Here is a 14,693-nt window from a genome sequence, read left to right on the forward strand (position 1 = left end):
TGCTTAACACCCGATTCCATTGATGCTTTGTAAATAACTCTTATTAAAGTTATTGAATGTTAAATGTTCTGGCCTAATTCATCTCAGCATGGCAATTCACTGGTAACGTTTCCTGTGATAGACAGCTTTAGAATTATGCTGATAAACATTTTCATTTGTGCTTGTTTGCTCTAGAGTCTTTGACAAGGTCTGAAATGATATAGTTCAGAGGTTATCATTATATAAACTTCCCACCAAAGCTATAATTGCAGCTATTTAGTTTGTTCTCAACTCCACTCTCTACCGGTGATAGAGCATCGTCCCCCCTCAATTTTTTCTTGCCAACACGATTACCCCTCTCTTTATCAGTGTTACCTCTTTTATTGGTACAATGGCCACTGTATCTGTGTTTTCCCCTCTTGTTCTTTCTGGCCTTCACCCTTCCTACATCTCTGTTAAATTAAAGACTTATTGCACTGTCCCATAATTGTAGCTGCATTCTTTACAAGGACCTCAAAAGTAGAATTCTTTATCCCTCTCAATTTTCCCTTCCCCATGAAATGTTGACGTTTTTAAAATTAAAGCTTACTGTCCCCTAAACATCTTTAATTCCTGATTACTTCATTTTCTGCTATTCTCAATTTGTAGTATTAGCCTTGATATTAATTGCGGCAGTGTTATTCCGAAAGGTCACAACTTTATTTTACTTTAAAATAGACCATTCAACATTAACTCCTGTCTATCCTTGGGTTACTATGGACTGTTGCTCCATCATGACGCTTACTGTAGACATCTAATTGCACTTTTTTCACAATGTTAGACTTTCCAAGTATACATTAAATTATTTATAAATGGGTTTATTTCACCTTTTTTGCTTTTAGTGTGCACTATTTCCTAGGCATAAGTGAAAAGGATGTTTAAAAATATCTTTCTATGTAATGCTACTTTAGATTATAGAGATGGATTTTTTGAAAGACAATCCTGTTTTCAGATGTTTGTCATTTTTAACCTGATAGCAATTCCTCACTTTTTTAAATTGCAGTATGGTTGATTGGCTTTCATGGCCATTAGCCAGAAACATAGACAAGTGGATTATTGGCTTACTGAAAGGCTTGGCTGCTGTGAAAAAGTTCAGCATTTTGATCGAAGTCACACTTTCAAAAATTGAACAGGTCAGTTTCACCTCAATGGAATAATTCTGAAATTATTTGAGGTAAACGACTAAAAGGAAGTAAAACAGGTTATTCAGAATAATCAATTTTAGATGGAGTTTAAAATGCCATAATATGAAGAAATGTTGATACAGTATTGTAGATCGTTTGTGTTTGTTACAGCTTCAGTGTTTTGAAGTTGCACTTTTTATTTGACAAACAGCAATGTGCATGACATGTAGATTGCAATGCAGCATTTGCAATGCAGCATTTGCCAGACTTTTGAACATTGAATGGAACTAGGAGGCACCAGTTGCAACAGACCACAAAGGATCAAATGTGACAGAAAAGCTGAGAAATAAGTTATGAAACATTCAAGCTGAGTAGTTAATCCCACTTACTTGAAAGTTGATTAGTAGTCTGCCTAGTTAATAACTGCCTCCTTGCATCTTGGAATATTTCAAAATATTTGCTGTTTGCTATTTTTTTCTCTTCCCAGGATCTTGACTAAAATTTTGTGCAGACAAATGGAATAAGACTCTTTTGATAATGCAGGATGTAAGGTTTTTTCATGAAATGGTTTTGAGTAGCCTGACTGTACTACTATTGAGTACACTCACAGCTCATGATTCAGTACCTAATTGCCAATTTTGCTTAGAGGTTGCTAGGAAGGCTGCTGTAGGAATTCATGTGGGGAAGGAATTACAGTGCTGCTGTAGTTGATCTTTTTCTAATATTACAGTAAAGGCATATTAGAGCAGGCTAAAAGAGCTTTTCTCTGGTTGTGGTTAAAGTTTTTCTGATGTGAATTATTTAGACATGCTGATGAGCAGAACAAAATATGTTTGCCAGCACACAACTTGAACACTCATGGAAATGTTTCAGTCTACCCACTTTATTTCTAGTGAGGTGTTTTAAATATTTGAATTTGTGGTTTTTGAGTTCCAAAATATTAATTTTCAACTATGCATCTTTGCAGTATATTTTCTCTTGTGCTTCGCAAAATGAGTTGACAGTGACCTGGATCTCAGTTTCTGAGTGAATGCACACATAAACGTCATCTGTATACTGAAGCTCTGAGTGAGGTTGGATTGGTTTTGGATTGAAGGCAGTGAAGGTTGAACATTTTCTCATCTGTTCTGTGGATTATCTCCATGCTTGTGAGTAATTTGCTGGAGATGGGATGTAATATTGCTTTGAGGAAAATTGAGAAGAAGGGTTGATGCTATGACAGTTTTGTTTGACTAGTTTTCACTGAGATACAGTTTGTTCTGTTGGTGAGGATCATGGCATGCTTGTCACTGTGGAGTAGGTGGAGGATGGATACAAATTTCTGAGGACAGCCAAATTTGAGGAGGATACTCTTAAGTCTTTGCGGTTGACAGAGTTAAGCATACAAATTAGAAGCAGGAGTAGGCCACTTGGCCCCACAAGCCTGCTCCACCATTCAATAAGATCATGACTGATCTAATTGTAACCTCAACTCCACATTCCCGCCTATCCCAGATAGCCTGTCACCCCTTGCTTATCAAGAATCTATCTAGCTCTGCCTTAAAAATATTCAAAGACTCTGCTTCCACTGCCTTTTGAGGAAGTGTTCCAAAGACTCTCTACCTGCTGAGAGAGAATTTCTATTCATCTCTGCCTTAAATGGGCATCCCATTATTTTTAAACAGAGACCCCAATTCTGGATTCTCCTACAAAAGGAAACATCCTTTCCACATCCAACCTGTCAAGACCTCTCAGGATCTTTGTTTCAATAAAGTCGCCTCTTCCTCTTCTAAACTCCAGTGGATACAAACTTAGCCTTTCCAACCTTTCCTCATAAGACCCCCCCCACCCAACCACCACCACCTTGCTGTTCCAGGTATTAGTCTAGTAAAGCTTCTCTAAACTGCTTCCAACAGTTTTACATCTTTCCTTAAATAAGGAGACCAATACTGTACAAAGTACCCCAAATGTAGTCTTGCCTATGCCCTGTATAACTCGAGCATAACCTCCCTACTTTTGTATTCAATTCGCCTTGCAATAAACCTTAACATTCTATTAGCTTTCCTAATTACTTACTGTACCTGCATAGTAACCTTTTGCAATTCACGCACTAGGACACCTGGATATCTCTGCATCTCGGAGCTCTGCAATCTCTCACCGTTTAGATAATATGCTTTTTTATTCTTCCTGCTAAAATGGACAATTTCACATTTTCCCATGTTATACTCCATTTGCCAGATCTTTTCCCATTCACTTAAACTATGTATTTATATCCCTTTTGTAGTCTTCTTATGTCCTCCTCAACTTACTTTCCTGCTTGTCTTTGTGTCATCAGCAAATTTAGCAGTCATTGAAGGCTTTAGTGAGATCGAAAAAACGTACAGTGGTTGGTGCTGTTCCTTGTACTTTTCTTAAATTTTCCATGCAGTGAATAAAAATTCTCTGTGGTGCCTTTCAATGGGTGAAAACCACATTGCAACTCTAGAAGGAGTTCCTTAGCCACTGAGAAGAGGCGGTTGAGGAAGATCCTTGCAAAATGGGCCTTTCACTAAACACCCAGAAAACTAAAGTGCTCTTTCAACCAGCTTCCACAGCAAAATACCTCCCCCTGTTGATCCTGGAAAACATGGGCCATTTAATGTATCTTGGGAGTCTCATTTCGATGAAGGCAGACATAAGTGATGAAATTCATTATTGTGTGCCAGCTCAGTCTTCGGCTGACTGAAGAAAAATGTATTTGAGGACCAGGATCTCAAACTGGAGACCAAGGTCATGGTTTACTGGACATCAGTGCACCCTACATCCATATGCTTTGATTACTTAGGTGAGTATACAGCAGGCATCTCAAAGCACTGAAGAATTACCATCAATGGTGTCTTCACCAGATCCTCCAACATAGTTGACAAGAAAGGACGTCTAATAGCAGCATTCTCTCCCAAGCTAACTTGCCCAGTGTTGAGGTGCTAATCACTCAAACCAGCTCTGCTGTGCAGTATATGTTGCTGGCATGCCTGACACCAGACCCCCAAGCAACTGCTCTACTCTGAACTCTATCATGGCAGGAGTCTCCCAGGAGGACAGTGGAAACACATTAGGGATGCCCTCAAAGCATCCCTGAAGAGATCAAACATGCCCACTGACTTCATAGTCTTGTGACCAACCAGAATGGAGAAGGCTCATTAGGAAGGCACCAAACACATCGAGAGACTTTAGCAACGTGCAGAGGCAAAGTCTTGGCATTGGTGGGAGAGCGCAAACCTCGAAACAATCTATCTATCCAACCCTTCATGCGCCATCTGCCCCAAATGTCTGTCTGCAGATTGTGCATTGGACTTATCAGCCATTTCAAGAGCTAAGTGAATTGGAGTGGAAGCAAGTCATCCTTAATTCCCTGGGACTGCCTAAGAAGTAGTATATTTTGTATAGAATATATATTTGGAAATATTAGATGGAACAGTGGAATAATCCTTTATGTAGAACCAGGATCAAATGACTGGCTTCAAAATTAAATGAGTCTAGGTCCAGATCCTGTTGGGTACAAATCCATAACACATGACTGTCTTTAACAGTAACTGGGTTGCTTATCAATTCAAGGATGAAATTATGTTGGTGCGCCTTTTTGTTCGCTGTAATGTTTGCCATGTGTTTCACTGAAACAATAAATTCCAAAGACTGTAATGAAATAAATTCCAGAATGATAATACACAACATTTACATTTTCTGGAAAAAAATAATTGATAAATATACTACAGAATGTTTGTGTGCAAGTTGGCTCCCACATTTCCCTATATTGCAATAGGCACAACACTTCAAAAATACTTCCCTGGTTGTGAAGCACTTTGGGACCTCCTGTGCCTTTATATAAGCAAGTTCTTTTGCCCTTCTTTGAACCAGTCATTAACTTCATATCTTTCAGGTGTTCTCAAGGTTATTTTATCCAATTGTAAGAGCAGGAGCCCTTGATGTATTGAAATACATGTTGCTTAGTTTTCAACATTCACCAGAAGCTTTCCATGTGGTAAGTATTAGTCTTGTCTGGGGAGGGGGGAGTGTGCAGCGTGAAAGTAGTTTTGTACCGTATACTTGAACCTTTGGTTCAGCATGATTGTGATTTTAACATTGTATAAAAATTAACAAAACCACTTTGACAGCTATAAACTTGGCACTAAAACTGGATTATTTGCAGGAACAAAAGTATAGTTTTATAGCAATTCAAAATTATTTCTGGACACCATTTGAAAGAGGGCCCGAGTAGAATACTTAAAGCAGTTTTGTTCGATCACCAGGTGTTGTAGGCCTAAACTTTGGAATAGTTTTGATCTGAAGGTGCAGATTTAGTTTCACCTACCTCTCCATTCAGCTTCAGAGAGCTGAAAAATTATGAAGAAGCGGGACAGTAGATAGAAACAAGTTCTTAAGTATGTTGCAAGGACTGTTCTGAGCAGTTCAGTGCAAGGGTGAATTATATTTTCACTGGGTAAATTTTTATTTTGCTATGACAGTGACATAGAATAGTCTTCAGTAAGTTCAATGGAAGTGTTAAATTGCTTAACAGTGACCAAAATAAGTCTGAAAGAGAGATCTTTAAAATAAGCATAACCCCAGGCTAGAATTTCCACTTTAGGGGCAGTAAGAGATTTTTTTTTTATCCTTTCATGGGATGTGGGTGTTGCTGGCTGGGACAGTTTTTGTTGCCTATCCCTAATCGCCCTTGAGAAAGTGGTGGTGAGCTGCTTCCTTGAACCACTGCAGTCCATGTGGTGTAGGCACACAGATGGTGCTGATAGGGAGTTCCAGGAGTTTGACCAGCAATAGTGAAGGAACGGCAAAATAGTGCCAAGTGAGGGTGGTGTGTGGCTTGGAGGGGAACTTGCATGTGGTGGTGGTGGTGGTGTTCCCATGCATCTGCTGCCCTTGTCCTTCTGGGTGGTAGAGGTCGTGGGTTTGGAAGGTGCTATTGAAGGGGACTTGACAAGTTGCTGCAGTGCATCTTGTAGATGGTGCACACTGCTGCCACTGTGCATATGTGTTAGATAGATTGAGGATGTGTGTTTACTCTTAGATTTTTGCTCAAGAAAATTTGCATATCATGAAACTTAAAATCTGCCATGAACAAGAGCAATTGGGTAATATATTAGAGTGTACTTTTTTAAAAAAAATGCTTTTTAAAACGTGCTCAAAATATTTGAGTGGCAACTTGGTATAGTTTGGTTGCGACAGCTAAAAATGGGTTTATCACAAAATTTATAAGCATTTTAATTAGTGTCTAATCCACCCCATGTGGTTTTTAAAAAAAATAACAGAACTGAAGATCCATTTGCTCGTTATATTGGTGTACAAAAGTCATTTTCTTAGTGACTCAAAAATATTTACAACATTTTTTTTAATGTGGCTTTGAAAATGTCCTTTTGTCAATAAGTTTAATTTTTAGAACCTTCTCACAAGCAGACACAAATAGTTGAAAACTCCCAGTGTTGATCAAATTAATCTGTGGGCATGGCCAGTTTGCTGGGTAGGGTCTGCTCCTAGAGTGATATTTTTTAAGCTAGTGCAAAAGACCACAAACTAGATCTGTGCTAGAAGTAATTCATATTTAAATTCCATGATCTTTTGTACTGTTTGGCTGATTTTTGGGTGAGTTGCGATGAAAATATGCAGCGTAACCTGGTGGAAACTCCAGGCCCCTAATTTTACTAAAACTTCATGTTTTGCTGCTACAGAGTGATAGGATGTGAATTTCCAGTTATGGTTTCCTATGTAGTGAAATGCTGAATAGAGTTATGCCATGCAAAAGGAGATAGAGGGAAAGGAGTCACATCATAGAATCAGAACCTGGATGAGCAAATTATTTTCTATAACACATGAACATTTCCTAGGGCTCGAGTTGAATGGTGAAAGTGAGTTTATGTGGTTACTGCTACAACCAAGAGTTGTTGGTCCTTCAACAATAATTTCCAAGTGATTCGGGGATGAGTATTTATTTAACAAAGTGAGGTGAGAGTGACTGCCCTTGACAACAAGGCAGCTCTAGGAAAACTGAAGTCGATGGGATTCAGGGGGAAAACTTGCTGGTTGGAGTCATGCCTTGTACAAAGGAAGGTGGTTGTGGTGGTTGGATGTCAATCATCTCAATCCCAGGACATGTAGGAGTTCCTCAGGGCAGTGTCTTAGGCCCAGCCAGCTTCATCAATTAGTTTCCCTCCATTGTAAAGCCAGATGTGGGGCTGTTTGCTGATTGCACCATTCGCAACTCCTCAGATACTGAAGCAATCCATGTCTATATGCAGCAAGGCTCCAGGATGGTATGTAGCCTCCCTGGTGCCAGGGTCAGGGATGTCACTGCATGGCTGCAGAGCATTCTAAAGGGGGAGGGCAAACAGACAGAGATCGTGGTACATATTGGTACCAACAACATAGGTAGAAAGAGAGATGAGGTCCTGCAAGCAGAATTTAGGGAGCTAGGGAACAGATTAAAAAACAGGACCTCAAAGGTAGTAATCTCTGGATTACTTCCGGTGCCACGTGCTAGTGAGTATAGAAATAGGAGGTTAGTCCAGATGAATACATAGCTGGAGAGATGGTGCAGGAGGGAGGGCTTTAGATTTCTCGGACATTGGGACTGTTTCTGGATAAGTGGGACCTGTACAAGGTGGACAGGTTGCATCTGAACCAGAATGAGACAACATCCTTGTGGGGAGGTTTGCTAGTGCTGTTAGGGAGGGTTAAACTAACTTGGCGGGGGGTGGGATGCTGAGAGGAGGTTCAGCAGGGCGAAATGCACAGTGAAAATTAGAAGAGAGAGCAAGTGAATCTGGAAGTCATAGAAATTATAGGCCAGTTAAGGCACAAGGGACTTTGGCAAGGTTGGATGGCACTTATTTTAATGCAAGGAGTCTGACGAATAAGATGAGTTGAGGGCACAAAGTAACACATGGAAGTATGATGTCATTGCTGTCACAGAGATATGGTTGAGAGAGGGGCAGGATTGGCAGCTCAATATTCCAGGATATAGGGGCTTCAGGCGAGACAGAGGAGGGGGTATCACAGTATTGATCAAGGAATCAATTACAGCAGTAAGGAGGGATGACATCTTAGAAGGCTCCTCAAATGAAGCCATATGGGTAGAACTGAAAAACAAAAAAGGAGCAATCACTTTACTAGGAGTGTACTATAGGCCCCCAAATTGTCAGAGAGAAATAAAAGAGCAGATATGTAGGCAAATTTCAGGAAAGTGTAAAAATAATAGTGTAGTAATAGTGGGGGATTTCAACTTCCCCAACATTAACTGGGTTAGTCATAGTGTGATAAGTTTAGAGGGAGCGGAATTCTTAAAATGCATTCGGGAGAGCTTTTTAAGCCAGTACATAGAAGGCCCTACAAGAGAGGGGGCGGTCCTGGACTTAATTTTAGGGAATGAAGCCGGGCAAGTGGTAGAGGTATCAGTGGGGAACATTTTGCAGATAGTGATCATAACTCCGTTAGATTCAAAGTTGTTATGGAAAAGGACAAGGATGGGCTAGAAATCAGAGTTCTGAACTGGGGGAAGGCCGATTTTTAATAAGATCAGATATGATTTGGCCAGAGTGGACTGGGAGCAGCTACTTTTAGGTAAATCTGCATCAGACCAGTGGGACTCATTTGAGAAGGAAATAGGAAGAGTACAGGGCCAACATAGTCAAGTAAAGACAAAAGGGTGGAACCAAATCCAGGGAACCCTGGATGTCGAGGGATGTACAGGATTGGATAAAGAGAAAAAGGGAGGCTTTTGGCAGATGCTGAGGGCTCAAAACTGCAGAAGTCCTGGAGGAGTATAGAATGTGTAGGGGGGAACTTAAAAAGGAAATTAGGAGAGCAAAAAGTGGGCATGATAAAACGTTGGCAGGTGAAATAAAGGAAAATGCAAAGTTATTTTGCAAGCACACTAAGAGTAAGAGGATAACTAGAGAAAGAGTAGGGCCCATTAAGGACCATAGTGGTAATTTGTGTGTGGAGCTGGAAGACGTAGGTAGGGTTCTAAATGAATACTTTGTGTGAGTGTTCACAAGTGAGAGGGGCAATATGGGTATGGAAATCAGGCAGAAGGACTGTGATATAATTAAAGAAATTAGCATAGAATGGGAGGAGGTTCTAAGTGGTCTGGCAGGCTTAAAAGTAGATGAATCTCCATGCCTGGATGAAATGTATCCCAGGCTGTTGAGTGATGCAAGGGAGGAGATAGCAGGGGCGCTGGCAATAATTTTCAATACCTCTCTGGCCACAGGAGAGGTGCCAGAGGACTGGGGGACAGCCAATGTGGTACTGTTATTCAAAAAGGGAGGAAGGGATAAACCAGGGAACTACAGGCCAGTCAGTCTAACCTCAGTGGTGGGGAAAGTATTGAAAGCAATTCTGAGGGTCAGAATTAAATCTACACTTGGAGAGGCAGGGATTAATTAAGGACAGTCAGTGTGGTTTTGTTAAGAGGAGGTCATGTCTGACCAATTTGATTGAATTTTTTGAAGAAGTGACCACGTGTGTTGATGAGGGCAATGCATTTGATGTAGTCTACTTGGACTTCAGCAAGGCTTTTGATAAGGTCCTGCATGGGAGCCAGATAATGAAGGTAAGAGCCCAAGGGATCCAAGGCAATTTGGCAAATTGGACCCAGAATTGGCTGAGTGGCAGGAAGTAGAGGGTGATGGTTGAGGGGTGTTTTTGTGACTGGATGTCTGTGTCCAGTGGGGTTCCGTAAGGATTGGTGTTGGGTCCCTTGCTGTTTGTGGCATACATAAACAATTTAGACTTGAATGTAAGAGGATTGATCAGTAAGTTTGCGGATGATAAGAAAATTGGTGGGGTAGTAAATATTGAGGAGGTTAGCCTTAGATTAGTGGCAAATGGAATGTATTCTGGATAAATGTGAAGTGGTGCACTTGGGCAGGACAAACAAGGCATAGGAATACATGATGAATGGTAGGACTCTGGGAAGTACCGATGATCAGAGGGACCTTGGTGTGCATGTCCACCGGCCCTTAAGATAGTGGGACAGGTAGATGAGGTGGTTAAGGCATATGGGGTACTTGCCTTTATTAGCCGAGGCATAGAATATTAGAGCAAGGAAGTTATGCTGGAACTGTATAAAATGCCGGTTAGGCCACAGCTAGAGTATTGCATGCAGTTCTGGAATCCGCAGTATAGGAAGGATGTGATTGCACTAGAGAGAGTGCAGAGGAGATTTACCAGGGTGTTGCCTGGGCTGGAGAGTTTTAGTTGTGAGGAGAGATTGGATAGACTGGGGTTATTTTCCCTGGAGCAGAGGAGATTGAGAGGGGACATGATTGGGGTGTATAAAATTGAGAGGCATAGATAGGGTAGACAGGAAGGAACTTTTCCCCTTGGTGGAGGGATCAATAATGAGTGGGCATTGATTTAAGGTAAGGGGTAGGAGGTTTAGAGGGATGTGAGGAAGAATTTTTTCACCCTGCTTGAAAGGGTAGTAGCGGCAGAAACCCTCATAACATTTAAGCAACATTTGGATATGCACGTGCGATGCCATGGCATACGAGGCTATGATCCTAGTGCTGGAAAATGGGATTAGAATAATTAGGTACTTGTTTGACCGGCGCAGACTCGATGGGCCGAAGGGCCTTTTTCTGTGCTGTAAACCTCTATGTCTCTATGACAAGACCTGGACAACATTCAGGCTTGGGTTAATAAGTGGCAAATAACATTCAGCAGGCAAGTGCCAGACAATGACCTTCCCCAAAAAGAGAAAATCTAACCATCTCCACTTTATTTACAATCTACATCTATGATTTGGATGAAGAACTGAGATCGCAGAACTTGGTGGCACATCAGATCTGGGTATGCTGGTATGTGAATCTCAAAGTTAGAACCTAGGGGTATAGCATTTATTGCAAGCGGAATGGAATATAAAGGTACGGAAGTTAACTGCAGTTGATCAGGGCATTGATGAGACCGCATCTGAGACACTGTACAGTTTTGGTCTCCTTAATTGAAAAAAATATATAATTGCATTAGAAGCAATTAGAAGGTTTACTCGACTCATCACTGGGATGAGGGGCTTATCTTACGAAGAAAGGTTGAACAGATTAGGCTTACATCCAATTGGAGTTTAGAAGAATGTGAAGTGATCTTATTGAAATATATAGATTCTGAGGGGACTTGATAGGATGGGTACAGGGAGGGAGTTTCCACTTTTCGGGGAGACAAGAGTCAGAGGACACAGTTTAAGAATAAGAATAGTCTACTGCTTAAAACGATGATATGAAGAATTTTTTTGTGTGGTTAGTATGTGGAATTCTCTTCCCCAGAAAGCAGTGGAGGATGGGTCTTTGAATGTATTCAAGGCAGTTAGACAGATGTTTGATAGCCAAGGGAGTCAAGGGTCACGGCAGGCAGATGGCAAACTGGAGTTGAGACCACAACCACTTCAACCATATCTTATTAAATGGCAGAGAAGGCTTGAAGGGCTGAAATGGATACTCCTGCTCCCATGTCCTCTGTTCAGTGGCATTACCATTGCTGAATTCCCCCATCAACATCCTGGGGGATTACCATTAACCAGAAACTGAACTGGACGAGCCATGTAAATACTGTGGCTGCCAAAACAGGCTAAAGACTGGGAAGTCTGCAATGAGTAACTCGCCAAAGCCTGGCCACTGACAAGGCACAAGTCAGGAGTGCGATGGAATATTCCCCACATGCCTGGATGAGTGCAGCTCCAACAAAACTCAAGAAGCTCAACACTATCCAGGACAAAGTAGCCCACTTGAAAACATTTATTCACTCCCACCCTGAAGCATAGTGACAGCAGTGTGTACCTTCTATAAGATGTGCTGCAGAAACTCATCAAGGCTCCTTTGACAGCACCACTTCCACCCCTGAACCACAGTGGCATGCAGCTATGGAGTGCAGCTCCAACAACGCTCAAGTGATGTTCAGAATTATCAACATTCCCTTCCCCCTTTTTTTCCACCGCAAAATTTGACTTATTGGAGTTGTTCAACATGTTTGCAAATTTTAAGAAAATGTATAACTGGGTGGTGAGTGTGGCTTGGATTGTTCCTCCGTGAGCAGCTATAGGTTGGCCCTTAATGGACACCACATTTGCTAACTCACCAAGAAGATCAGTTTCAACTGCCTTGCTTTAACTAGAAGAGAACATAAATGTAGGGCTTACCCTGGGAAAGCAGGAACATTTTAGCAATATACAGTGATACCACTATTCCTGAACTGATTGGGTAGTTCCCCATCTATCACTCTGCAAGATTGCACTGTTGTAAGTAACTAGGTTTGATTTTTATGCAAGTGATTTGTATATAACCAGTTTCTGCTCCTACACTTTGCTGAAGAAATAATCAACTAGAATTGGTTAACTTGTCTCCAATTACTGCATTTTACTGGAAAAATTACCCTGTTTTTATCAGAAGATGTAGCTGGAGTTTTGGTCATGAGTTCTATTTGCTGAATTTGTGGAGGCTCTTTTTATGTAAACTATAGTCAGTTTTCTGTACTGTGCTGTTTATATAGGCTCTGTTTGTGAGTAAAAAGACCTTGCTTGAGTCCTGCCTTATGTCCTCCCCTGCCTTCAAGTCCTAAGCTGACAAAGTGGTATCATAGATACTCTCGAACATTTTGTGTATTCGGTCTGGGCTCATCAGTGCTGTGTATTTCAAATACTCTCTGCAAGCACTGCTTGTCAAGCTAACACATATGGGTTAATTATATGATTGCAAGCTGAGTCTTGCCTGTCTGGAAGCTGATATTAGCAGATTCTAGATGTGGCCCCACAACTACCCATTCACCTTACTTTGCATATTTAGAAATCGTTAAGTACACTTGCCATAAATCTGCAACTGTTAATTTTAATGGATGGAAAATTTTGGGAAGTGTGCTTATAATTTTCTGTTAAAATGCAGAAGAGTGCTTTCATAAAATTTGGCCACATCATTTCATTTTTATTTATTCGTGCAATTTATTTATCAGCTGGAATTATGAAAGCTCTTAGTTGGAGCTGAGTTGTATCATGAGTATAAGCATTTTGTAGATGTTATAGTTCTTGCTGAAATGAGTTGTAGAACCAAATGGAGTGCTAAATTAAGTTATGAAAATACTTAATGATTATTGTAGTGTATTTATTTATTTATGGCTTAGTCTTTCTTACAGTTATTCATATCCTATTGCTCCACAGCTTGTCTCTGATATTCCCAAATTAGTCGTGTCACTGTCTAAAGAGGAATCTAACTCTGGCACAAGCTGTCTTCAACAGTTGTCTGAATTGGTGCACTGCATGATCTTCCGATTTTCAGGCTTTCCTGACCTATACGAACCTGTCATAGAGGTACTAAAGGTAAATGTTGAATAGCATTGTAAAGTGGGTACTTTAAGCACATTAAGTAAATATACTGCAACACAAAGCAAAATACTACAGGTGCTGGAAATCAAACAAATATTAGAAAATCTTGGAAATGCTCCGCGGGTCTGGCAGCATCTGTGGAGAGTGAAACTGATTTAATGTTTTTGATCTGTGACCTTTCATCAGAAGTACTATTTAAATAAAATATTTAGTACAATGAAATATTTTAGTTGTGTATTTATTTAAGGCTTTAAGTTTTCTTTACAGTAACCAGTATTATGCTTGTGCACATACCATACTTTCTAGCTGTATCTTGATGAATAGCCCATCAGATTCCTCTGTCTAAGGTCTACCATCACAATACTAGAGAGTCCAAGGACTGGGATTAGTTAATTAATTATGGGAAGTTCCATTTGTTGTCTAACCCAGTAGGAGGTATTAGTTTACAGTTCTTGGAAATCCAATTTCCTCTTCTTAGGAAGAGGGAAAACTAGCTGATCTCTGCAGAAGATCAAGGCCTGATGGCAGAAGCTCCAACAAGAGAAAATCTAACCATCTTCCTGTGATATTCAAAGGCATTACCAATGTTGAATCCCCCACTAACAACATCTTAGAGGTTAATGTTGACCAGAAACTGACTGGACCAGTCATATAAATACTGCGGCAGCAAGAACAGGTCAGAGGCTGGGCTGTGAAGAGTAACTCAGCTCCTGCCTCCCCAAAGCCTGTTCACAATCTATACTGTCTATATACTATACTGTAATACTATCCATTTGCCTGGCTGAGTGCAGCTTCAACAGCACTTGAAGCTTGACACCATCTACCACAAAGCAGTCTATTTGATTGATACGCCATCGACCACCTTAAACATTCACTCCCTCCCACCACCGATGCACAGTGGCTGTAGTATGTACCATCTACAAGATGCACTGTAGCAACTCACCTTTGACAGCACTTCTCAAACCGGTGGCTTCTGCCACCTAGAAGGACAAGGGTAGCAGATGCATGGGAACATGACCACCTTCAAGTTCCCCTCAAAGCCACCCAACATCCTGACTTGGAACTATATCTCCAATCCTCACTGTCATTGAGTCAAAATTCTGGAACTCCCTAACAGCACTTTGGGTGTACCTACAGCACATGGACTGCAGTAATTCATGGTGGCTCACTACTACTCTTCTCAAGGGCAGTTAGGGATGGGCAATAAATACTGG

At 40.9% G+C, this 14,693-nt stretch overlaps 1 protein-coding gene across 1 annotated transcript in view; it reads left to right on the forward strand.

Annotated features, from left to right (window-relative positions):
• LOC121283898 (ubiquitin carboxyl-terminal hydrolase 35-like) overlaps positions 1-14,693 on the forward strand; it is a 107,320-nt gene that overhangs the window by 39,589 nt on the left and 53,038 nt on the right. The window contains exons 5-7 of the mRNA XM_041198701.1: positions 1,022-1,151; positions 5,038-5,139; positions 13,315-13,473. Coding sequence (XP_041054635.1) covers positions 1,022-1,151; positions 5,038-5,139; positions 13,315-13,473 — 391 coding nt within the window. The remainder of the gene's footprint in view (positions 1-1,021; positions 1,152-5,037; positions 5,140-13,314; positions 13,474-14,693) is intronic.

The sequence above is a fragment of the Carcharodon carcharias genome, chromosome 11 (genome assembly GCF_017639515.1).
Source record: "Carcharodon carcharias isolate sCarCar2 chromosome 11, sCarCar2.pri, whole genome shotgun sequence".
Classification (NCBI taxonomy): domain Eukaryota; kingdom Metazoa; phylum Chordata; class Chondrichthyes; order Lamniformes; family Lamnidae; genus Carcharodon; species Carcharodon carcharias.